This window comes from Chionomys nivalis, chromosome 7 (assembly GCF_950005125.1).
Source record: "Chionomys nivalis chromosome 7, mChiNiv1.1, whole genome shotgun sequence".
Lineage (NCBI taxonomy): Eukaryota > Metazoa > Chordata > Mammalia > Rodentia > Cricetidae > Chionomys > Chionomys nivalis.
Window position 1 is genome coordinate 18900799 of NC_080092.1, and position 25626 is coordinate 18926424.

A 25626-nucleotide genomic window follows, 5' to 3' on the forward strand; every position below is an offset into this window, starting at 1 on the left:
ACTCAGCCAGCAGCACACTTAGCAAAATGCATCTCCTGTCAACTGTACCCTTCCAGTCTAAGACTTTCATTTCCTCCCTCTGGGGAGGCAATTGGGATTTTTTTAGCCAGGGTGAAGGGGCTGCATCTCTATTTTATCTTTTATCAGAGTATCTTCTGTGTGGTACAGCCTGCCCTTCTGGGCTGCCTTCAGTGACTACTAAAGGATTTCTCTGTCAGCATCTTTTGTTTCTAGAGCCCGAGGGCTTTAAGGACCCACAGGCCATGATTCATCTGCTTGTCCCTTGGAACATATCAGAATTTTATCAAAGTGTGTAATACATTAGAAAAGGGTTCGTGTTGTATGATTTGTAAGGGTTTTTTTTTTTTCATCTTCATTTAATGGTCTTATTTGGGACTTCATATTCTAAGATTTATTTTTCCATGTGTTTCTTTCCTGATCTCTTAATCTCAGAGAATTCATACCTGTCATTATTCATAATTTATGGCTATTTGTTAACTATTTGACCTCCTGAATCAATTATCTCTTTCCTTTGAATGTCTTTGAGCCCATTGATCTGTCTATGCACTTCAGACCTGTGGCCTTGAATATGAAATATCTTTTCATAAAGATATCAATCTTATCTTCCTGTAGTAAAGGACAAATCTCATTTTTTTTTCCAGGTGCCCCTAAACAATGCCGAATCCCAACAGCCTCTCCATAAATTTTCTCTTTTACCATTCGAAAATAAAATACACTTATCTCCCTGGAAACAGTAACTTTCTTTCATTCTCTTTTTCCTTTCTTCCTATTTGCAACTAGTTACTAAGTATAAAGATAATTAAGGTAGGCTGTGTCTTGCCACCCCTCTCCTTAGGAGGTTTTAATTAAAATACCATAATTGAACATTGCAGGAATGAGATTATTAGGTTTATTTAGCCATTTCCAAAATTATCATGCCTCTGGTATTTAAATCATGTTCATTTATATTCTCATCGTAATTGCTGGAGTTCCTTTGTCACTGAAGTCTGGTGTTGGCTTTTGAAAGGCCAGAGGCCAGTTGGGAAGCTTAATTTGAATACTGGAATTAATTTATTTCAACATACTCACAAGGCCATTGGATATTTTTACTCTGTACTCTACTGGGTGATTTTTTTTTTTAATCAGAAGAAAAGAAACAAGAGAGTGTTCGCCCCTCACTAGTGTAGCTTAAACTGTCTATGTCTTGGTTCCTTCTCCTACCTCCTGAGGTTCCCAGACTCCATGGATTTTCAATTCTGTAGCTATAAAGAGCAGCGTTTTAGGTGGTGTTATTTTTTCCCCTCAGAAGAGACAGAAGAGTGCTCGTTCACACGTGAGAATCGGCTCTGTGATCTTAGGTAGTTTCTTTAACCTTCATACTCAGCGGGTCCTTCATCACTGTGATGGGAATGACAGAGGCAGAGTTTGGCTCACAGGTCCACTGAGGATCAAGTGGTGTCATATATCCAGAGCACTGAATGCAGCGTAGTCTTCATCTCTTGGGTGCTGGCTGCTGTTACGAGAAAGGTGATCATTCTTGGTATCTCCATGGGCCCGTGCGAGACCAAAGACAGCAATCTTCCTCCATCATCTGGGAAGACGAGTGTGGGCCTTGCAATTTTATACCGTCCTCTTTTGCCAGTTAGGAGGAGAGCAAAGATGGAGTGATATCTGAGCAGGCCAGCTGAAGTTTGTATCATATAAGAAAGGACTGGTACCTCCATTATCCCGTGCACTGCTCTCCTGCACCTCAAGACACCAGACCATGCACTGGGAATGGGCTTTGCTAGCACTGAACCCTAGTAAAAAGAGTGAGCCTCAGGACAAGGTCCCTACTCCCACGGCCACTCCGTCTCCTACTTAACACCTGAAACCACCTCCCAGAGCTGGGAAACACTCAGAACTCAGGGAGCCTTCCTTGGGGGCGCCCAGAAGTGACTCCCACCTCTGTAGCTCATGGACATTACCACCCCCACCTTTTCCAGGTTCCTAACCCAGTTCATTCATGTGCCCATCCTTATTATCCAGAATGTGTCTATCAAGTTCATTCTGTGCCGAGACCCGTTTTAGGCAGTGAGACTATAACAGTAAGACTTAAAAAGGTCATTGCCTTCTAGAATTTACATTCTCAGCCTGCACAGAGACAGCAAAGGCCTGGGACTTCCGCCATCACTTACAGACGCCCAGGCCTTTAGGGCACTGGACCTGGTTCTTCAGTCCCCTCACCAGAGGGATGTGCTTGCCAGAGAGGGAATCTGTCTTTCAATCAGATTGAAACTTAAAGTGTTTAAACAAGGGGTATTGGCCTCCCCAGCGGAGGGTGGTGAATGCCTCCCTCGGGAGCTGCCAGCCCAGGGTGCTGACAGAGGCTATAATTACCAGCATTTTCTCTGTGTAATTAAAGGTGTTGTTAGTGACCTGGTTAAGGAATCCTTTTTAAAGCTTTCTTTTTCTTCTTTTTGCCTTGACAACATGCCTTGAAACATAGTGTGTGCCGCTATCGGACTCAGAACCACCCAGGGAAGACCCAGCCAGTTCCCAGGGGACTGCTACCTGAGTCTGGTTTTAGAATTCATTTGTTGCAACCTGAAGTCAGAGGGAACCTTTGAAAAACTCCATGTCGCAAGCTCCTGTTGCCAACAGGAGCCCTTGAATTTGATGCCTCCCCTTATTGTAGCTTTTCTGACGCATACTCTGCAAGTAATATTTTGCCTGATCAAAAGAGGGGCGATCCTCAGATCCACCTGCCTGAATGGTGGAGCTGCTAGACTCAGACCAGCATTTCCCCCTACAGGAAGATATCCAGGGTGCGGTAGATCCCCTAGCCCAGTCAAGTTCTTTTACCCCTTGATGTAGAAGGCCGGGCCTGGCAGTTTTCCTTCGGGGAAAGTCATCTACACTTCAAAAGCCCTGGCATGGGAGGCCAGCTGTTTGCTCCCAGGCTTCCTCCACGCTGGACCCTTTGTATGCTTTTCGGGAAGAAATGAGAATAAAACACACTTCGAAGTGTCCCTCGCCCCCAGCATCCATTGTTCTGAAGGTCAGGTGGTTTCCCGGCCCCACCAAGGACCTCAGATTTCGTGCCTTCCCGACTCCTCATCTCCAGAGATGAGAACAGAAAAAACCCAGCTCTGCTACTTGCCCGAGAGCTCTCAGACAACTGGAGGCAGCAAAAGCCCCACCAGCAATGTCCCCGACACTAGGAAGCCCTTGCCCTACCAGACATCTTCTAAACAGTCCTTATCTACCTACCAACTGCCTCTGCTTCACGGCAAAGCCATGCTATAGGTTGGGTACAGTGATTGTCCCACCCCCACTGTTTTACAAAGGAGGGAAACTGAGAAACAAAGAAGCACAAATGAAGAAAGAAGATTAAGATCCAAACCTAGTCCGTGGTACTCCACCACTGCCAGCCACAGCCACACACCTGGCGGCTCCTGGCCCCAGGCTTCTCCAGGTTGGCTTTCTGCTTTATCACTTTCTGAAAAATAAAAAGACTTATATTAGTTTGCAACGAAGCCAGATTCTCTCCTCTCTAAGAGCATGTTTGAGTTTGGGTGTTAGTGCAAGTCATGAGCTGTGTGACCTGTTCCATAATCCAGTTTGGGTCCTCAAGCATGTCACTGGTGTCCCTGAAGTCCTGGTTGTCTAGACATTTCTTTAAGGTTTTTATGTTGTGTGTTGGTGTACTGGACAGTAAGAATCTTGGGTCATTGGGTTGGCATTTTCTGGGAAGAAGAACATTCTAGAATGAGCTTTAGGCACAGTTTGAGCTTCTACAGAAGGGAGGCCAGGGGCACTCCTGGATGTGAGGTGTGGGATTCTCCACTTAGAACCTTGGCGTCCAGATGAGGACTTGCCCCAGGCTCAGCTGATCGCTTCCTTCAGCCACTCTGACAAGACTCACTCAGGACTCGGTTTCCCCAGTGAGCACAGGCCAAACCAAATGTCATTGTCCCCTGCTTATGTTCCATATTTGAGCAGTGAGTGGTGTGCAGAGTTCATCTGCCCTTGCTTCGCTCAGAAGGAGATACAGAAAGATATTGAGATGCCAGTTGCTAGCTGCATCCAAAGAGCACAGGCTAAGGACCCAAGATGCCCACTGGTCTGGGTCCACATGTGAAAACAAACCACATATTTGAGATTCTTACCACACTGGGAGGTGGTGATCAAAGCAGGAAAATTTTGTCAGTGTCCTTAAAACATTTCCCTATGTTTCTTGCATTTAGGGCTTAATGTGGCCACCAAAGGAAGTCATGAGGGATCTTGAGGATTCTTTGAATCCTGAATTGAGTTAGTAGCAAAATCTATCTATCTTCGGTCTTCAGACTAAACTCCTGAGATACCAGTTGCTTGGGCTTTTAATCGCATTTAAAGGTACACTGATTCTCAGCTCAAACAGAATGAAAAACTGAATCGAAAATATGTAGGGACTTATTCACCTCTTACCTAGTAAGTTTAATTTGACTTTTCTCTGGACACAAAAGCCAGCTTGATATGGCTTGGTTGTCACTTCTGGTCAATGTACTGGTATTTTGACAAGGTCAATGTTGCAATTGGGGAAATTCTGCCACTTTTTAGCCTCCTACCTGGTTGTGACACCAGTGGCTTTCAGCCCTAGAATGGAAGTTGTGTCTGCCATCAGCTGTAAACAAAACCCCAAGGTGTCATTCAGATGTGCTGATCATAGTTCCGTGTGTGGTGCATGCTCGGAACTCCTCCGTCTATAGAAGCAGCAGCATTATGGGATAATGAAGCAGATGAGATGATCCCCCAAACAGTGGGGTTAAGGTCAAAAACCTCTCTCTTGTCTCCCAGAAGAGGGAGATGCCCACTGATGGTAATTCACCCTTGGGAAGCTGTTTAGGAGACTCAATGCCAGGAAGTTCCTAACACTGGCACAAATTGACTATTATGTTCTTGCTTCCCAGGTCCCCACTCTGAGGCTCCATCCTGCAATGCCAACTCCCTGTCCTGCCCTTCTGCTTGCACATGCAGTAATAACATCGTGGACTGCCGAGGGAAGGGACTGACAGAGATCCCTGCCAACCTGCCAGAGGGCATCGTGGAAATGTAAGTGTCCATTGCCGTTCCTCCATCCCTAGTCAGCTCACCCCTCTGACTCTGCCAGGCCCTCAGTGAACTATCAGATGTGTTGAGCTGTTAAGTATGGTCATTAAAAACACTCAGGAACCTCTTCTAGGGCTCTGGGTTTTCATCGGTATAATGGCTCAGTGGTCAAGAACATGGACTCAAGAATAGTGTTATCAAACTACAGCCTGTAGGAGATACACCTAACATCTATGTTACAAATAAAGTTTAATTGGGACACATGCATTCCTGTTTGTTTACACTGTCTTTGGATGGTTCCTCGGGACAATATGGAGTAAGTAGTTCTGACCAAATATCACACAGTGCACACAGCCTAAAATGTATTCTATCTGGTTCTCCTCAGCAAGCGGTCAGTCCCTGCCTGGGGTCAGGTGGAGTCTATAGCCCCTGGATCTCCTGCATACTGTCTGGCTGGGTGGCATTTGGTGAACTAGTTCTCTGTGTTTTCTTACCGCTGATTTTCAAGCCTGCTAAGTGTAATATTACGTGTCAGGGATCTCTGTGAAAACAAGGTGAAGTACTGTGTGTGAGCTCTTAGTGAAGGCCTCCAGACGGGGCAGGGAGCTAGGAAGAAAAATGCTGAGCTGCATGCATAGCTGTTTGTTGTTCCTATGAGACCTTTGTCCTTTAGATTAGCTCTTCAGGTAAAGAGACGAGATTGTGCGTGTCTATGCATGTGTACAAATGTGAGACTCCGCGGTAAGATGTGTCCGCATGACTCAGCCTTGTTCGTGTTCCCTCGTGAGTTAGAAAGCAGCCATTGACTCATTCTAGGATGAGCAGAGTATCGGTTCAGCGTTGGCCTCAAGCTGGCTCTTAGAGGGTCACAAGCTGCTTTCGTGTCCTGTCTTTACCATTGGTACTTGATGGAGGCTTCCAAACAACATGGAATGGAATCCCTCAAAATAAAAGTCCCAGAGTCCCTTGCCTATCGGCTGCATAATTGCCTCATGCTCGGTCTCTGCCTCCACCTCCCTTGTTCAGACACTTCTGTTCCCTACTCCTTCCAATCCGGGGTCCATTCACCACTTTGTCTGTGTGTTTGCGCGGCAGTTGGTCTGTGCGCCAAAAGACAGGCAGCAAACAATGTTAGACAAGATATCTGCCATTGTGGCCTGTGTATTCTAGAGAAACCAAACAATAAAGGAATTCAAACGACACGTCAAAAAGAGGCTGGTGTGTCAAGAAAAGTGAAGCCGGGAAAGGAGCTGACGCAAACGGAGGGGGTGGCAAAAGTGACTTCTGGCGTAAAATTGGCAGAGTAGCGGGAAGGTTGTGTGCAAAGACCCTGAGGTGCAGGTGTGTCTGGCACACCAGGAGGCCATGGTGACCAAAGCAGAGGAAACAAGGGGGAGGCAGAGGAGCTAAGACCAGAGGGGAAATGGGGGCCAGATCATGGGGCAGTTTATAGACTTTGGTTGCAGCGTGGTCGAGATGGAAAGAAGCGCATGGCTCACACCAGTGGACTCCTGGCTTGCTCCTCTTTCATCTGCTTCACCAGTGCTCCTCTCAGTCTCTGCCCCAGCCCCCAGAGGGCACAGGTTTGTCTGTGCCGCTTACCGTGGGCAGGAGCTAATGAGGTGGCAAGAGCTTTTTCCTGTCCACACCCTGTGAGGTCATCGTACGTGCTCCCCACTGCGTTCCAGCAATCACAGTCCGCCCTTGTCACTGTCCACAGTGCTGTGCCCTAGACCTGGAAAGAGCCCTCTCCTGGAGTGTGCAGAGCCCTGGCCCACCTCTCCCCTTCGGGCTTCTTCCTCTTGTCCATCTGTTTCTGCTTTTCTCTTCCTGTGCCACATCCCCTTCATCATTGACTCTCTTCTTGGTTCGTTTCCCTATTTCTCCCCATCCCCATGACGTCCCACATCTCTCTTACCGCTCTGTCTTCCTCTGCCTTGTTAACTCTGTGCTCTTCTTACTCAGAGGCCTCTGCCCATGTCAGGTGGAACTTTGGCTCTCTCGAGATGGGTGTTCTGGTGAGAACACCTGTCCACCCCCACGTCCTTGCAGATTCCCACGGCACAGCCCCCATCTTTTTTGGTTCTTCTCTCTTTCCGCCTGCCAGGTTTTATATCTTATTCTTTGGCACCTGGAGACCTTCCTCTTGGCCAAGACACTAACTCATAACCTGAAGGAAGAGGCCAAGCTAAACTGTCAGACTGTATCCATGTACGTTGCCCCATCTCTGTCTATATCCCGTTCTTTCCAGCTTCCCATATGTCCCCAAGTGTGGACTTTACAGAACAGGTCTCCAAAAGTTCAAAACTGCAGGTGCCTGTATTAAAAGTGTACCCTATACCGGCCAGACCACACCCAGGTGATTGGACTTGTTTGGGCATTGACTGTTAAAACAAACGCTGACAAACTAGTATGTTAGTATGAGATGATTCCTGAGCTCTTAACCACTGTAAGTTAAAGGGACAAAGTCAAGAACAATGTGACACTTTTTGAGCAAAATGTCATTTTAAGAAGCATCCTTTAAAATTCCAGGCTTCCTTCTTTTTGCTGTTATCAAAAATACCATTTATTTTACAAAATGTTGGGCACTGCAGACAGCGTATGTGTATGCATTATATAATACTCATACATAAAGATTGCCTTTTCTTGATAATTTATTAAAAAAAATCTCTAGTGACCTAATAAAGCAGAAAGTCCAGGAATGGACAGCCTGGGTAGGATGTTTCCAAAGATGAACAATAACCACGTGGAGGTTAAGGTGGTATGCTCCAGCAGACCCCACCACAACCACGTGGAGGTTAAGGTGGTATGCTCCAGCAGACCCCACCACAACCACGTGGAGGTTAAGGTGGTATGCTCCAGCAGACCCCACCACAACCATGTGGAGGTTAAGGTGGTATGCTCCAGCAGACCCCACCACAACCACGGGAAGGTTAAGGTGGTATGCTCCAGCAACCTCGGACCTTGCCTTGTAGCCACTGGCACATAAGTTTTCTGAGTCTTTCTTCTCTCACCTGAGAACGGCAGGGGCTGGTGGCACTTCCTCAGGGCTTCATAGATGCCATGTACTGCAAGAAGCTTGGCATTGTGTCCAGCACAGCAGAGACACTGTTCACGATCATCATGTCACAACCACAGCTGCTGCAGTAGTGCCACCACTTTCGTTCTTCGTGGTGGTAAGAATCAGAATAGCATATCCCAGGAGGCACCTACTGAACAGGGGCCTCTGTGAAGACTAGTCAGTTCTTCAAAGAGTTATGGGCACGAGGATTGATTGTAGGCAGAGGCTAGCCACATACGGTATGGCTTGAACTTGAGAATAGCTCATCTTCATGCAAATATATGCAGACATGGTAATAAGGTTGCCCCTGCTTATTGGGCACCCACCGTCTGCCAGATGGATCACACAGGACTTCTCTCGCTGCGCTTGCCTCTTTCTCCTCTGTCATGAAACGCAGCTGAGAGATTAAAGCAGATGAATTAAGTCCCCGTGGTTCGGGGTAGTAGTTGGAACGGTGATCTGTAAGAGAAAGTGTGCCATAGGAAGCTCCAGCAGTGCCCGGGCTTGGGGACCTGTGTGCTAGCCCAGAGTCTCCCAGGCAGCTAAAGTATGTCCTTGTAGTGGTGATAGAACACCAGCCGGTGAGCGATGAGAGGGGGAAAGAGGAGCAGAGTTGCATCAGCAGGATGCAGAAAAGGTGTGTTTGATTTTTCAGCCCAGAGACATTGGAGCTTAGCCTTCTCTTTAATATCAAGAATTAAACCTCTTGCCCCTGGCCACCTAGAACCCATATTTCCATCACCCCACTTAGGAATGCTTGGCATGGTACCAGACTCTCCGCTTCCTTTCCTCAGTCCGTAGCCATTTCAGATTCTTTTAAATCGTCTTAACCTTGGGAACAGTCCACACTCCCGACATTTGGAAGGAATGCCTATCTCTCATGCAAAGCAACCTGGCAGCCTCTCTTCGATTTTTTTTTTTTTTCTTCAGAGAAGTGTGTGCTGGTCTCCTCGCATGCCAGAGCCAATTTCTCTAAAAATAGCTTTCTTCCAGAAAACCCACAGTGAGAGGGTTCGCTGTAGATTTTCCTCGAAACTCAGCTTCCATCAAGGGCACTGTTCACGTAGCTCCCTGGTGTTTCTCTGAACCAGCTTCAGCCTCTAGCAGGAAAGATTCAAAGAAGAACCAGAGGTCCACACACTTTTCTGTTCTCAGTCCCCAGACTCTCTCTCCTGGGCCTTCAAATGCTCTAGAGGGACCATCTGTATGAAGGGTACCTTCTGATTCTCAGCTCCATATCCTCCACGCTTGCTCGGAATCCCCATGTGGTATCCTCTAGGGTCTTGTGTCCTTTGCTGTGGAAGGAAAACGGATTTGATGGGAAAAGGCTGTAGGCGGGCTCCAGCATGAAGCTGTAAGTGGACATCTGGAAGGAACACACAGCCCCAACATCAACCTCACAGTCAGCTGGCATGAGGAGACCCTGGCTTAGCTAGACTTGAGGCTTACAAAAGTTGTGCAATTAAAAAAAAAAAAATGACCAGTCAACCAAACGAATAGCCAGAACACTCTAGAAATCAGACATCTTAGACACCTAAATGTTCACGAGCACCAGATTTCTGAAGCATTGGCATGGATGGGGGTGGGGATAGGATACGGGGACGGGAGCAGATGCTGGCAATATGGAGCAAGTGATCCGCACACAGATGGCTCAGAGCCTTGGGGTCAGCAGTCTTTCACTTGTATCCTGCTTTTGTCTCTGACCTCAGGCACATTCCTTCCTATCTCGTGTCTGATTCAGGAGCCCCTCTGGTAAATAAAAGTTATCGTAACTCCCTGAAGGCTTCTTGTAGGGATTAAGTGGTATAACCTGGAAGGTTAGCACAGCGTTTGGAAGTCGTGAAAAGCAAAACCCTGTTCACCTTTGTGCCTTGATGGCATGATTTAGTCTCCAACTCCTACACTGCTCATCTCTTTTCTTAAGATTAAAGAATGCCCTCCGTGGGCATCCGCACACGTCTGCACACACGCCTCATAGGAAGAGCGAGTCTGGCACCGTGCCTGCACCTACGTTTCTGTGCCACAGGCAATGCCAGGTGTTTTGCAGACAGTCCATTAGAGATGGCATAGGCCAGATTTGCCTCCATTTCCTCCTCTTTGCTGTAGACCCAGCATCTGGATTAAGTAGAGGAGACTACGCTTCACTGCTCAGAGCAAAAGTAAAGAAAGGGACTGGGCTCAGGGTGCACCGTGAGAGGGATTATCTTCAGCCCTAGTCTAGGCTTAGTTGGGATTGAGCTGGACATAAAGAATTGAGTTCTTACATGGTCTCCAAGCAGATGTCTCAGGATGACTTGAAAAACAAATACTTTGGGATTTCTTCCCTTTCCCTGGGTCTGGATATCTTCCCAAGAGTTCTCAAGTCCAAGTGCTCAGGACATGACTCCGTCTATAAGGGCCCTGCTGCTCGAGCATGAGGATCCGAGTTCAGATCCTCACACTCCATATAAAAAGTAGGGCATGGGGCATGGCAGTGTGTGCTCACTGACCAGTCAGCCTGGCTGAATGAATGAACTTTAGGTTCAGTGAGGGACTGTATCCAAAAATAAGGGGGAGCTCAGTGGAGGAAGAGACCCAACGTCAACCTCCAATGCGTGTGCACACATAACGTGTATGTGTATGAGAGAGAGAGAAAGAGGGGGGGGGGAATTATTGAACCAGGAGGAGCTGAGAGCAGTGACATGTAAGAAACTCCTTAACTGGCAAGGACTAAAAGAATGAAGTTTCTTTGTTTCCCAACCCCTGAGATAGTAAAGCCTAGAGTTAAGGAGCCAGGTACTTGGGTCTCAGCAGTAGTCTGAATTCCATTCATTAGCTTCTGATCTTAGGCATAATGACTTCTTGGACCACTCCTAAACACAGTAGAATGGTACTGCATGCTTCGTGGCACCATAGAAAGGAATAGGTGAGCCAATGCATGAAGGGCACCCTGTCTGATATTCACATCTCTTGATAAATGTTAGATGTTCATCATAACCTCACTGCTGCTGGTACTGCTGGCATTTCAACATGGCCTTGGAATCTCCCTTATAGGGCAACTGATAGTCACACACACCCCATTCTGGACATAACCCTGGATTCTTTCTGCCGTCACGGTGACTTACGCATTGCCAGAAGTATATCGTGTTCAGTAACGTGTTTGCAAATGACATATCATGAAGGGAGCACCTGAGGAGCTGTGGCAAAGCAATACGGCACGCAAATGGCTGAGATTCCCCGTCAGATGTTCCCGTTGTTTTTGCTGGTGCAGGAAGATGTTTGGATGTTTGATTTGTGTGTTTGTTTTAATGCTAGCTCTATTAATTCTGTTTGCCGCCTGAAGAATGTTTGCCAGACAAAGCAAGACACATGCACCGGTTATGAGGGCCCTAAAACAGCTGTTGGCTTCAGACGTCGCCTGAAATGTGACAGCTTTTGCTAATGCTCGGGCTTTTTGTTCTTTACGGTGAAGTGTTTTCACTGGGAGACGAGATCGTTGTTTCCTTGTTCCAAGCTGCAGGACAGGTGACATGCTCAGCCTCCTCAAGGTCCTTGCTCTGTTGGACGCTATGACCATGTACACACCCATATATACCCTCCCATTCCCCTGGCAGGAGGGCCATTCTCCCTGCAGATGAGTTGGCAAGGACTGGGAGAATTATGGTTCAATAAAACCCAGTAGTTGAGAGTCAGGGCTTTGGAATCAGATAAACTTGACTTGAAACCCCTGCTCTAGCTTCTCCTAACTCTGGACTAGTTAGTGTCTTTGCCTCTGTGCACCTCAGTTCTCTCGTGTTTAAAGTAGGGTTAGGGAATTGTGGCGTGGTGGTGCATAACTGTAATCCTAGTATTTGAAAGGCTACAGCAAGAAGAGCATGTGTCCTACTCTTGCCTGGGCTATATAAGGAGATTGTGTTGCAAAGGGAGGAAGAAGGGAGGGAGAGAAGGGAGGTGGTGAGAACTGAGAGACGCACCTCACCGATGTGTAAATAATAAGTTTGACATGCCATGTAAGGCTCGGTGTGCAATGGCTGACCCCTATACACGTGTTAGCTCTTAATGTTATCATCCTTTTCCTAGCCTTTTTTTTAAGGGACACAGACAATTCACAACTACCCCACCACCACCACCAAAGAGGTCTCACTGCCTCCTGAGCATGTCACACCTTTGACACTACATTAAGGGCTCAGTGAGAGGCTGAAAAATACAGAGAAAGCCCATTTTCAGAGTCAGAAAATCTGAGGGTTGCAGGATGCAAGCCAAGGTTTCTACTGCAGTTAATCGACTAAGCTTGGAGTTCTTTGTCTTTTGTCCAAACCTCACTCCCTTGTACTCCATATGAGTATTATATATGCATGGGTGGGGTACTTCCAGGAGCCCCACAAAACTCCTAGTCCTCAGGTGCTCAAATCCATTATATAAAATGGATATAAACTATGAACGCCTTCCTGTATACTGTAAGTCCTCTCTCAACTACCCATGGTACCTAGCAGTGCCAATACTGTGTAAGTAGACTGTGTTGTTTAGGAAATAATGGTCAGAAGGTCTACCCATGTTGAATAAGATGCCTTTTTATGATTTTTTTTTTAATGCAGTTGGTTGACTCTCTAAATTGTGAGCCCATGGATCCAGAGAGCTGGCATGTATTCACATCTCTGGTCCGTCTTCCCTCAGCTCCGACAGAGAACTTTCCACTGAGAATCTACCTCCATGATGTCAGTGGGGTCCTATTGCCTCAGACTTTCCCGTGACATTGGGGGAAGCCTCTGTTTACCCATTTTCATAAATAGGGGCAAGTAGTGGGACCAACGGATAGGAACAGGATTCAGCGATTCCACCACTAAATAGCTTTGTTCTTTCTGACAAGCTGTTGGATCCCTCGAGGGTCTCTTTGCCTTGCCTCCAAATGGGCTAGTCCAGTTTGTCTCGTAAGTGTAAGGTTTCACAGAAATGATAGCCATAAACAACACAACTCCAGAAGTGATGGTTCGCCTTGATTATATGGTAGCAGTGAAATTCAGTTCTGACGGACCGTCTTGGATTTGACTCTGCCAACAGATTCTTCTTGAGGTCCAGTGCCACATCCTGCTCATTGGAGCATCCCTCTCTTAGTACTTGCCAAAGTGGAGGCTGGTTGATTATAAGTTGTACAGATAGATAACAGAACCCAACGTTGCTTCACACGCATAGGCTTCTAGCTACAGCAAAGAGCCATGAATTCTCCTGCAACAAAGGAAAAGGGCCACCACCCTTGTAGACAGGGTTCTCTCCGAAGGCAACAAACCATGGAATCCCTTTCCTGAGTGGCAGGTGACTCACAGGATACCTGGAGAGCTCGCGTCGCCCCAGAGATCCACGGAGCTGTTGCCTTGGCTGAGAAATCCCTGCTGAACTCTGTACTCAGTTGGAAAACGAGAATGTCCTTGGAAAGTCTGTCAAGACAGCCTCTGTGGGTGGCTGCATCCAGTAGCCTGTAGTCTCTGAGTCCCCCTGGCAAGCTTTGGTGACTCACAAGCAGCCTGTCAGCCAACCAGGCCCCTGTCCAACCTGCCGCTGACTGCAGTCCCAGGAAAGTGCACTCCCCACCCCCTCCAGCAGGGCACAAAGACATTGCTAACAGAGCGTGGCCGGCTCGTTTGGAAACTGTGTTCATCCAGCAGCCAAGAATGATCTGTCCTGGTGTTCGCTCTCCTCTCACCCGCCCTTCCTCTTTGGGCTCCCACTCGTTCCCCCTTCCTTCTGCCTAGAGAGTGATTTGTCTGTGTTATGGGTAGGCCTGACAAACCATTCCACATTAGCAGCTGAGATGTTGTTTGAAATGGGAAAATTGCTGGCAAACTGCTCCATTAGCGGCTCCAGTAACAAATACTCCGTTCCCCCAATGAAGATGAGATCGTGGAGGCACAAATTAATACGACTGTCTCCCCTACTCTGCAGTGGGGATTACTCTTCAAGATGAATGGGTCCTCCTTGCCAGAAGTGTGCAGCCACTAGACATAGCCTCTAGGGGAGCTGGTCCCTCCCCTCTCTCACTTTGGCACCCCATACATCCCCTTCCAATCATATTCATATTCTCTCTCTCTCTCTCTCTCTCTCTCTCTCTCTCTCTGTGTGTGTGTGTGTGTGTGTGTGTGTGTGTGTGTGTTCCCAGCTGAGGGTTTGGGGAGCAGCCATGCCCAATGAGGAGCTGATGAAAAGATCTGCACCTTAGGGAGAAGGGAGATGGATGGGGATGAGGTACTGAGTCCTCAGCCTGGGCTCGGGTGTCATTTATCATCTGTAATAGAGTGTCCCACCTGCCGCTCATGCCTATTTCCCACTACACCGGTTCTTAGTGGTGGGAAGGATTTGAGGGATGAAATAAGAAGACTGGAAAGACTTCCTTACTCCCCACGGCCCCTTCTCTTCCCAATAAGTTCTGGGCTCCAGGCCTGCAGCATCTCCTGTTCTTCCCAGAGTCCTAAGCGTAAAAGCACTTAAGAAAATTCATATGACGTATATGGTGCGTAGTCCAGCAGCAACTCCAGGGTCCAGCCTGGGCTCTGAGGCTTGCAGGCTCTCGGGGAGCCAGTCTGAGAAGTGTCGTGCTGAAAGCCTGGAGATTTTCAGGCTCTTTCCACTACGATATTAAAACCGCCAAAGTGAAGTCAGCTGCTGACAGTTCTGCCCATGAGCTCTGGTTGAGATGTCAACCAAATCGCGACATGGTTCCACGGCAGGGGAAATCAGCTGTCCGATGGCCTCTCTCTTTCTTCCTTCTCTTTGTGACATCGGCTTTTTCAACACTTTGCTTGCTTCCTACAGCATTCTCTGAAGAACACGGCTGCCTCCAAAGGCAACTGCTAACAAGCAAGCTTCGAAGCTCCTGGATCCCCCTTTCAGCTTTCCCCGACACCTCTTGGGCCCTTGGATGAGGCTCTATGGACCAACAGCTGAATGCTGTGACCATTGCAGTGTTTGTCCTATCTCCCGTGACTTGTACCCTTGTGCTTTGTGCTAAGAGACACAATCCTGTAACCCCTCAGCGGTCCCTTGGTGGTAAACGGTTGGTTAATTGACTCTCTCTGCTCTGTTCTCCAGACGCCTAGAACAGAACTCCATCAAGTCCATTCCTGCAGGAGCCTTCACCCAGTACAAGAAACTGAAGCGGATGTGAGTCTTCCTTTGTCAGAATGTTTCTGTGGGAGGGTGGATGGGAAGAGGGCTTTCCAGGGTGTGGTAGGCATCCCATCTGATGGATAGATCACACCCGTCCTCTCAGACAGAGCTAGGCTGTTCTGAGATTGCAAGGAGGTGTCACATGTACATGGTAAGGTTCGCGAGCTTCAGTATGTAGAGCTAAGAGCCTCTCTGACCAGAGAGAAGTGAAATGATCCTTGTGAGAGAAGCAGGTAAGCTGTCCCACCCCCAGAGCCATATTGGCCAAGTTAAATGCCCCTGGCTTTGGTGATACCAACAGCAATATGACAGTGGCTTCTTATCTTCCTATACTGCCATCGTTCACATTCCTACAAACATGCATGCACTCATACAGTTAATACTTAAATGAGTGTCTGCTGCAGAGTCTGGATGGAGCCATCAACAACAAGAAAACTACATTCATGGAGGCTCCACTTCAGTTGGGAGAGAGCACAAAAAATAAGGCAGTAAGTATCAAGGTTCAGTAGGCTATCCTAGGCAACAGTAAGAGCAAATGGAAGGCATAGAAATCGTGCATGCTAGTTCATAGCCAGTGAAGAGGAGTAAGCAAGGGAGGGGTGGGGTGGGGATTGTTGAAAGGTACAGGAAGAGGCTAGGTCACAGGAGCATTTGAGAGCACAGTAAAAGCTTTCTCTTCTAAGTGACATGTGTTAGCCCTGGAGGTTATGCCCAACATTTGGGCCTGTGGTTTAAGATTGTAGTCATACGACTTGACCATGGTCAAACCCAGCATCCCTAGAACCATAGTTACTGATACCACATCACCACTTCATCGTGCTGGTGATGTCAGCCTGCTGTATCCTCCCTACCACAGCAGCCTGAGACTGCACTCCTCATCATCCCCGCCATGGGGACAGTATCAGTCACTTAGAGACCTTAAACCTTAACTCTGAGTTGCTCAGCCCTGAAGCATTTGAAGAGACAAAAAATGGGATTCAGAAATGACCCATCACTGAGATTAAGATTCTAGAGAAAAGGGCTGGAGAGATGAGTCAGTGGTTAAGAACACTGGTCGCTCTTCCAGAGGACCTGGGTTCAATTCCCAGCACTCACATGGCAGCTCACAACTATCTATAACTCCCGTTCCAGGGAATCCAACACCCTCATGCAGGCATATATGCAGGCATAAAATACAAATAAATAAGTTATTTTTTTTTTAAAGATTCGAAAGGGGAATCCTCACTTCCCTCTTCCATGTTGGGAAACTGTTAGCCGAGCCTGGTGTTGAGCATGCTGTTTTCATTCGCTACAGAAAGAAAACTATGCGTCCATTCGGGTCCCCTTGCATGCGAGGCCTGTCCACTGATTTCTCTTGAAGGTGGCGGGTGGGGGGGAGCTGTGTCAACAGGGCCTACTGGTTCCTTTCATGTTAAAAATAAATATGCCCATGAAACAGTGGCATTAGTAGGCTTACCCTCCAATCTCAGGAAGCCAACTTCCCATCTCCCTGGAAAGCCAGAGCTAACAAAAGCAAACAAGATCTTCTAGTGCAATTCCAAAAGTGGAAGCCAACATAATGAGCCAGCTCCAAGCCCAGGCTTCTCCCTCGCTTTGGCAGCATCCTTTCTGGAAGAGCTGTATAAATATAGGCCTTAATATTTAAAACCTTGAGTCATTAATCTCCCGGTATCCCTGCTTCTCCAGCTCACTTCTCCATGCGTCCCCCAAATTCATTTTTAAAGCCTAGCTTGATTATGCACCCAGATAGTAATTTTGGTGAAAAATGACAAGTCCAGTGACTGCCCCTAACCTATAGCTCCTGCATGATTTAAGTTACTGTTCTAACTTTTTTGTGAAGTCCAGGTAATTTAGAGCTTGGCTGTGTTTTACTGTCCTTCCTCCAGCCCATTGGAATTGCCACGATTGGCACATTCAAAATTCATAAGACCTTATCAGTCATGACCTGGGGAGTGAATTTAATTTTTGATCATTTCTGATACCACTGGTATTTATTATGATGCCCCATAAAGGGGTGAAAGGAGGAAAAAGAGTCTGCTTAAAGTTTTTTGACTAATAGAATTTCAGAAATATAGACTGTTGTTTAATGGTGTAGGCTCAGATAAGTCTCAGATGTGACTGGATTTGAGACCCTAACCATGATTTCCTTCTAGGTAACCATGAATAGTTTATACATAATTTTTAACAAGAGGAAATTTCCCCTCTCAGCTGTGACTGAACACATCCTGGTCACTCTTTAAAAAATAGAATTAATCATGGATTCATTGATGCTATGCCTACCTATTTCTAATGATCACCCCAATATTAAAAATAAATACTGGTAGGTGAAAACCCATATCAGTAAAGAGATGGGGTGCTGGAGACCACTTTTCTGGTTTTATAGAGTCGATGTGTGGTCAGCCCTAACGCCAAGGGCAAGCCTGTGCCCTTCTGCCAGAATGGTGCTAGAAGGGTTCTTTGAAGCCAAATGCCATCCCAACTCAGGAGGTTGAGGCATGTGGGTGGTGAGTTTGAGGCCACGCTGAACAACATAGCCAGACCATGTATCAACAACAAAACAAGTTCTTTTCATTTGAATGCATGGGGCAGAACAAACCTTCCACGGGGTTGTAAGATTTTTTAGTATCTTACTCTTTTATTCTCTGCTTATCCCTTCTATGTACTGAATTTGCTGTTCCAGCCTGGAAAAAGAAAAAACCAGTCTCTCTTAGTCATTCAGTTTATAGCTGCATGGTACTGAGTAGGTCGCAGCCTGACCAGATTCTGAAACATGTAGTATGACCTAGGGATCTCCTATACCATGCTGGCTATGGTTAATAGCAGCGTATTGTCTACTTGAAAATTTCTGAGGGTAGGTTGTAAGTGCCCTTACAAGTAATAATAGGTAACTTCCTAGGTTTGGGATGTTCAAAACAGCTTGATTTAGCTATTCCACAGTGAGCACATATCCCAAAACATCACACTGCAAATACATAAATGTATACAATAAAAAAAAAATGGGGGAAAAAGAGCTAAGTGACTGCCAGTGTCTCTTTCCACCAAACCATCACTTTTCCAGTTCCCATCATCCTTCACTTTCAAACTAGAAGATTACCTCACCTTGTGTTCTAGCCCAAGGAGAGTTGATCCCTGAAGTTCTCATGAACTAAAACCCCAATCTGTCCCCACGTAGCTCAGTCAGGGATCTTCCCCAGTGGCCGGGTAACCTCCTATATGCTAGGGGTCTGGACCCTCTGAATGGACATCCCATGACGGGGAGAACATCAGAATGAGCCTCCTCTCTGATGTGAGCAGACCCTGTGTGCCGCTCTAAAATGCTGTGCTGGGCAGCCACCCTGAGGGTGAGCAAGATTAGGCTAATCCAGGGTATCGGCTTGTTAAGACCCTTATACAAAAATGGAGCGCCAGAGAAAAGCCCAGGGTAAGCTGACAGTTTGCGAACACAATCTGGATTTGTTTGAGGCGATCTCGCCAGCTAAAGGGATAAGCCAGACAGCTGTGCCGGAGGGGCCTTAACCTGGGAGATATCTTGCAACTTAGAGGCTTTGGAAGTAGGACGGAAGGGAGCAGAGGTCTAGGTAGGAGTCATTGCATGGCCTTTTCCTAGGCTGTGAGGTGAAAGAGGGAGACAGGAGGAAGTTCTCCTTTTGTGTGCAGTTAAGAGGCTGGGCGACTGGGTGACTGCCCCTACTGGAGGCCGTCATTTATGAATCTTCTCAGATGTGCTTATGTGCTTTCTTCTCAATATCCTCTTGTCTCCTGTTGGCCTGTGAAGACCTCAGCCCTCCCTCTTCTGCACAAAAGCAAGGACCCATTGATTTATTTAGTTGAACGGGACACGTTTCTTGTCGCGGGAAATTGGTGCGTCTCCCCAGCCAGTGACAGGAGCCTAAAGGCCAGCCCTGAACTAATAATTCTGAGGAAAAGGGGCTGTTAGCAAGAACCTGTGGCCCAGTTCTCACTGGGACTCTGAAAGTATACAGCAGAGGGCTTCCGGCATCTGGGAGACCAGGCTAGCCCCTGCACCTGTACCTTCGAGGCCAGGCTTGCCACCATGTGCACTGTGTTTGGAAGATCCTTCTAGCCTTTTAAAGCTTGGATGTGTCAAACGGGCTCTTTCCCAAATGAGGAACATTCCCAGCCAGTGACACATGCCTGTCTCAAAGGCCTTCTTTGAGAGGCTTGTGATTTGCTCATATCCCACAGCTGAGAGAGTGTATCACCCATGCTCAGAGACTCTGTCAGAGATGAGAAGTGACTGGAGAGGTGAAATACCACAGGTTTTCAAGATAATAATCACTACTGGGGCACAAGACAAGAGAACAATGTGTAAAGGAACCTTTGGTTGGGTGGGGCCCATGGTGCCTTGTCTGTACTGTTAAATACTTGTTAATGGCACCTGAGACCAAGGCCCTGGCTTGAAGTTGGTTTTTGTTTGGGGTTCAGGTTTTTTGTTTGGGATATTTTGTTGTTGTTGTTGTTGTTGTTGTTGTTTGTTTTTGTTGGTTGGTGGTTGGTGGTTGGTTGGTTGGTTGGTTGGTTGGTTGGTTGGTTGGTTGGTTGGATTTTGGTTTTGTTTTGTTTTATTGAGACTGGGTGTCACTATGTAGTATAGGCTGGCCTCCGACTCCCAATCCTCCCCCTCCTCCTCAGTCTCCAAAGTGCTGGGATCACAGGGTATCAGCATGCCCAGCATTCATGACTTCTGGAGGTGGCTTCCCCCACACCCAAACAGTAATGGCCCACACATCCATAGCCTTTTGTGCCAACAAGACTTAAAGTGGGCATTCCTTAGCACCTGGGACGACACAGTGGGAGATGTGTTCTTTAGGCATTGCCTCTTGTGCTGTGTATAAATCAATCGCTTGATCAGTTAATCTGTACTGGTTTTGAATGGCTGGACTGCTGGGTGCATACTTCAGGAAGAGCGTTATCACACCTGTGAGCCATGTTCTTAGACTTTCCCATTAATGTTTTCAGAGACATCAGCAAGAATCAGATATCGGACATAGCTCCGGATGCCTTCCAGGGCCTGAAATCACTCACGTCGCTGTAAGTGGGGCCTGGGGTGGGAGGCACGTCCGCATTTTTCAGGAGGTGTTTATCAAGGCTTTATGTTCCCTTACACACTCGTGGCAATCTGGTAAAAGAAACAGATATTTCTTCGGGGGAAATTGATCTCGGGGAATATTTCTACAACTCACATGCGTTATTTTTATTGATTAAGTGCCCAGCGGCTTTCCCAGTTATTGGCTTCTAATTCGAATGCATCTTTGTCTCTCACCTCGCTCCCCCTCCCACCTCACACTGCACAGCGCTGTCTCAGGGGAGACCAGGCTATCTATCGGGTGAAGAGAATGGTAATGGATGTCTAAGGTGAGGCCATGGCTCACCACCCTTCCTCCCACGGTCTGTAGCCTTGTCGAGGAGGGTAGTACTTCCTTTGCTGATTTCCAGGCTATTCCAACCTTGTAGTTAGTGTGCAGAAAAGATCCACCCCATCCTATCACCCTTCCTTCTGTGGCTTTTTAAAGCCCTTATTTGGCCCAGTGGTGAGATTCAAAGCCCCACCCACCAAGGGCCACTGGACTCCCAGGCTGAGAAGGTGTGGGGTTGGCTCTTACTCCCTCAGCAGCTCCCTCAGGGCATAGGCAGTCCTTCAGCCTTCTCTGCACGTTTCCTCAGGCAGAGTGGAGACAGTGATCCTTCCTCATCTAACACACAGTGTGATTGACATATTATACCAATAACAATCATTGACAGCATTTATCAAGCGCTGATTGTGACCAGGTCCTCTTCTCAGAGTCTTACGGGCTTGATTCTCCCAAAAACATAAACGGTGGAGTCTTCTACCATGTAGCTCAGCTCCTTAACTGTTTCTGTTCCCATCTGTAACCCCGTCACCTCAGACTGTACCTCGCACCTAGTGATGAAAGAAAAGGTTCAGGGCTGGGGAGATGACAGTGCGTACATTACCTGTTGCTGTAGCTTAAGGACCCCTATACAAGCAGGGCACAGTGCTGCACAGCTGTAACCCAGCCCTGCGGGTGGGGGGAGAGGAGAGTGGATCTCGGGAGCTCACCGCTCAACCACTCGGCTCACCGAGTGGAAAGCAATGGAGAAAGACATCCAACATCACTTCTGGCCTCCACACATCCACACAGGTGAGCAACACACCATGCCTATCTACACACACACACACACACACACACACACCGGCATACATCACAGAGAGGGAGAAGGGATGAAGGAGAAAGAGAGAGAGCATGTTAAATAAATGAAAAACACTTCTGTTAAAACACACTAATGGGTCTGAGAGGTAGGACTTGAGCCCAGCATATTTGGTCTAGAATTCCACTCCTGATCTCTGTACTGTGCAGCCCATTCAACGTATTGCGTATGTAGTGATGGTTTCATCAGTTCGTACATCTATATCATCTAGTGCCTTGTTCCCTTCGACACCCCCAGACAATCCAAAGGGTGTTCACAGGCGTGCGATCTGTGTTTCGCCCCTGCGCAACCCATTTGCCTAGTTTATGAACATGCAGGTAACAAGATGCACATGTCCTCCCATCCCACTGGGCAGGGACCGAGGACAGGAAGTCCCTGATTCAGCTGCTGTCTGCTGCCTGCCGAGTAAATTAGTTTCATTTATCGAACAGAACATCTGGCTGGGATATCAAAGACGGGGCCGTGTGTGAGATTAGTGTCTGCTTATTGTGATGAGTGTCACAGAGAGGAGGAGACGGGAGAGGCCCCGGCCACCAGGATCCCATCTTAACCTTCCCCTTCCCCTTGTCTAGTCTCCCTTAGCTGATATTGGGGGACAGTCTCAAGATAGTGGGATGATTCCTGTCTTGCAGAAGAAATTCGAAATCCGGTTGCCAGACAGGAAATTGGCACACCTGTAGTGAACTCAGAGGTGCATGCCGAGCATTCAGTGAAGTGCCTCTTGGCTTTTGTTTACTCATTCCTTCACTGAGTAGATGCTTGCTGTGTAAGTGAGTGGTTTGAGAGGCACTAAGAATGTGACCAGCAACCGAACAGAGACGCCCCAGGGCTCATGAAGCTGACCATGTTGGGTAACAGGATGGAGAGCATTTACCCCAGACCTGTTCATTCATTCATACATTCATTTAGTGGGTGTTTATTGTACCAGACCTTGCTCTTTTTCCACTGTAGAGACCCAGCCATGGGCATGCCCTGTAACATCATCACATTCAGGAAAGTTAAAGGAAGAACATAAAATCTAAGCCTAAAGGGTCTGTAGAGATAGAAGGCTCCGCAGTTAAGAGCACTCACTGGCTGCTCTTCTAGAGGACCTGGGTTCAATTCCTAGCACCTACATGGCACAACCTACTGAAACTCCAGTCTTAGGCGATCTGACATCCTCTTCTGGCCTCTTCCAGTCACATACATGGTGAACAGACATACACACCGGCAAACCACCCAGACATACAAAATATTAGAAATAATAACATTAAACTAAGCCTATAGAGATGTGTAAGTAGTATGAGCTAACGTAAAGGTAAGGGCTGGGGAGAAGCACAATAAGATAATAGATGGTAGAGAATCTTAGCTAAATCATTGAGGAGACTTCTGCAGAGAGCGAGGTGCTTGGTCTCCCACAGGCGGGAAGCCACGCATATCCGCAGGCCAGCACCCTCGAGGCTGATGCATAGGCAGGCAGGTGACCCTCTAGGTTTGAGGATGTTCCATACCAAGGCTTGATGGGCTGCCTGAGGACCCCTTCCCCAGCATCCCCACCCCCACCCCTACCCCCACCGCCAGCAGCCTGTGCCACTCTAGAAGCTTTGGCCTCCATTGAGATGAACAGGCAGTGGCAATTCCTACATTTGCCACAGTGAGCAGTGGGACATTAATATGAATTACAAATGGGCGCCCGCGCCATCATGCTGACTTCTATTTAGTCATTAATTTCTTGAAGCATTAATGAAACACACCCGCAGGCTGATGGAGAACTCACTCTTCACTCCCAGAGGCTTCTGGAGACGGGCGACAGTGGGGGAGAGGGGGCCGATTTCACACTCGTTCGCCATTTCTTCCTCCTAATATTTGCCTCCTCAAATGACCGTCAGCCCGGAGTCTTGATTTGAGTGGGAATTAAATAATTGCATGGCCCGTGTCCTTAGACCCGAGAAAGGGTTTTAACAGACGCAAACCAAGCCCTCTTTAGCTCTGTTTCCTGATCAAAGAGGAGGCTCGACCCCATGGACAGCAGAGTCTGTCAGGAGAGGAAGCAGAAAGAGGCCCAGAGAGTCTCAGTTCTAGGTTTATGGACCTGCTAGGGGCTGGGTTTGAAAGGTGAACGCATATTCCTTTCCCAGGCTTCTTAACTCACCAGACATGAGGCCTCGAAATAGCAGGGGGAACACTGTGGACCTCAAAGATGAAATGAAAAAGAAAAATCCGAGTTCCTTTCTTCTTAGATCTTGAGAGAATGAGACAGGCGGATAGAGAGTGGAAGCTGCCATCATCTGAGACAGGGAAACTCCTCAGCCTCCCCATTGAGCCAGGCCACAACTCAGCAATGCCTGCACCATCTGGAGATGCCCCGCATCCCTGCAGCCCCGCTGTCTAGATGGGTGATTAAAGAACTCCACTCAGGAATTCCTAGGATGCAGTGGGATATTAAAAGGAAACATTCTATAGGCTAGCTCGGCCTGATCAATACCCATTGAAGACACAGGCTGGCCTCCCACACTGCCTATTTACTGTGGGGCGTGAGTCAGGCTAGCAGCTCAGGAGGTACCACAAAGGGCCCGCTTCTTCCTTGTGGGGGTGATGTGCCAGGCTGGGCTGGAGTGCAGCAGGATGGCGCCTGCCTTAGCTCACCTCCGGGACGGCACCTCCACCCACACAGGATGAACTGCCTGCCTGCCTCTGGCTCCCTGATAAGAAAATGAGATGGATGTGGCGGCCCAGGGCACCAGGCGACCTGAGATCTGGCACCCAGAACTGGCAGAGGTGATGGCCTCCTTTACGTCCTGCTGATTGCTGTCATTTGCTTTCTTCCAGGGTGCTCTATGGGAACAAGATTACAGAGATTCCCAAAGGACTGTTTGATGGGCTGGTGTCCCTGCAGCTGCTGTGAGTAGAAACCAGCTACTTTTCCCATCTTTGTGACCATTCCTTTGCAGACGGAAAATGTTTAAGCCATGCTCGGAAGTGTTCTTTTGATTCGATGCCTATCATCCTGGCACCAAAGCCTCTGTGCATCCCGTCTCCCCTCCCCAAGGTTCGTTTGTGTGGCCCCAAGAGGCAGAGAGTTGGCAAAGAACGCTAAGGCCAGTGTACGTAAGCCTAGATGATACAGTCCGGAACCCTGGCCCTAGTGTGTGTCAGGAATGGATTCAGGACTTGAAAATGAGAAAGAAATCGAATCCTGCGAGAGGAAATGTCTTACAGAGGTGTAGGAAGAATCTAGGGAACTACAACCTTCCCAAGGCAAACTCCAAGCTGAAAGCTAAAACAGCGGCGTGGCCCATAGGCATGTGACCTTGTGAGGGGTGTGGGTGGGGAGAAGCCATTAGAGAGAAGCCAAGCAGTGTGACTGTCGGGTAGGGGAGGCTGAGGGCAAGTGTTTATTTCACGTAAAGGAAGATTGTTGCCTCAGGTTTTAAGCTTTGGGTTTATTTATTTGTTTATTTTATTCTGGTCATTTGGGCTTAAATGTTTAAAGGAGATAATTGAACTCTGTCGTGGAGAAATAAAGAAAGGAATTAGCTTATTTTAGAAGACTTGATGATGAGCGAGAATCATCCCCGGATTATGATTAGGTGGTAGCTACAGTGTTATGAATTGGGCACTGAGTGTGCATGCGAGCTTGTGTGTGTGTGTGTGTGTGTGTGTGTGTGTGCGTGCATGTGTGTGTGTGCGCGCGGACCGTCATAATTCCTGTTGGTATTAAGGATTGACCTTGAGTACCCTATGAGCATTGGAGAATGCCTACTCTCAGAGAGGTAAATGACTTGCCCTGTGTCACACAGCAAAATAAGCGTAGAAATTGAGTACTCGCATGGTCTCATGTTTCTAAAGGCTCCCTCAATAGCGCATGACAGGATTTCACAGGCCTTCATTTGAGTACAAACAGATTTGCATGTAATTTTTTTAATTGCCTGTCTTCAAACAAACAAACAAATCCCCTCTAAGCCAGGCAAGGTATTGTGTACCTTTAATTTCAGGGCTTTCGGAAACTGACACAAAAGGGTCATGAATGTAAGGCCAGGCTGGGCCACGTTTGGTCAATGAGGGAGGGAGGAAGGGAGAAAGATGTATCACCTCCAATTCCCAGGGAAGAAGAAGCTCCAGACTCCCTGCCTCCCTTGTACAGTTAG

General features: G+C 47.6%; 1 protein-coding gene across 1 annotated transcript in view; it reads left to right on the plus strand.

Moving 5' to 3' along the window:
* Slit3 (slit guidance ligand 3) overlaps positions 1–25626 on the plus strand; it is a 593945-nt gene that overhangs the window by 455960 nt on the left and 112359 nt on the right. The window contains exons 9-12 of the mRNA XM_057774230.1: positions 4932–5073; positions 15191–15262; positions 20249–20320; positions 24308–24379. Coding sequence (XP_057630213.1) covers positions 4932–5073; positions 15191–15262; positions 20249–20320; positions 24308–24379 — 358 coding nt within the window. The remainder of the gene's footprint in view (positions 1–4931; positions 5074–15190; positions 15263–20248; positions 20321–24307; positions 24380–25626) is intronic.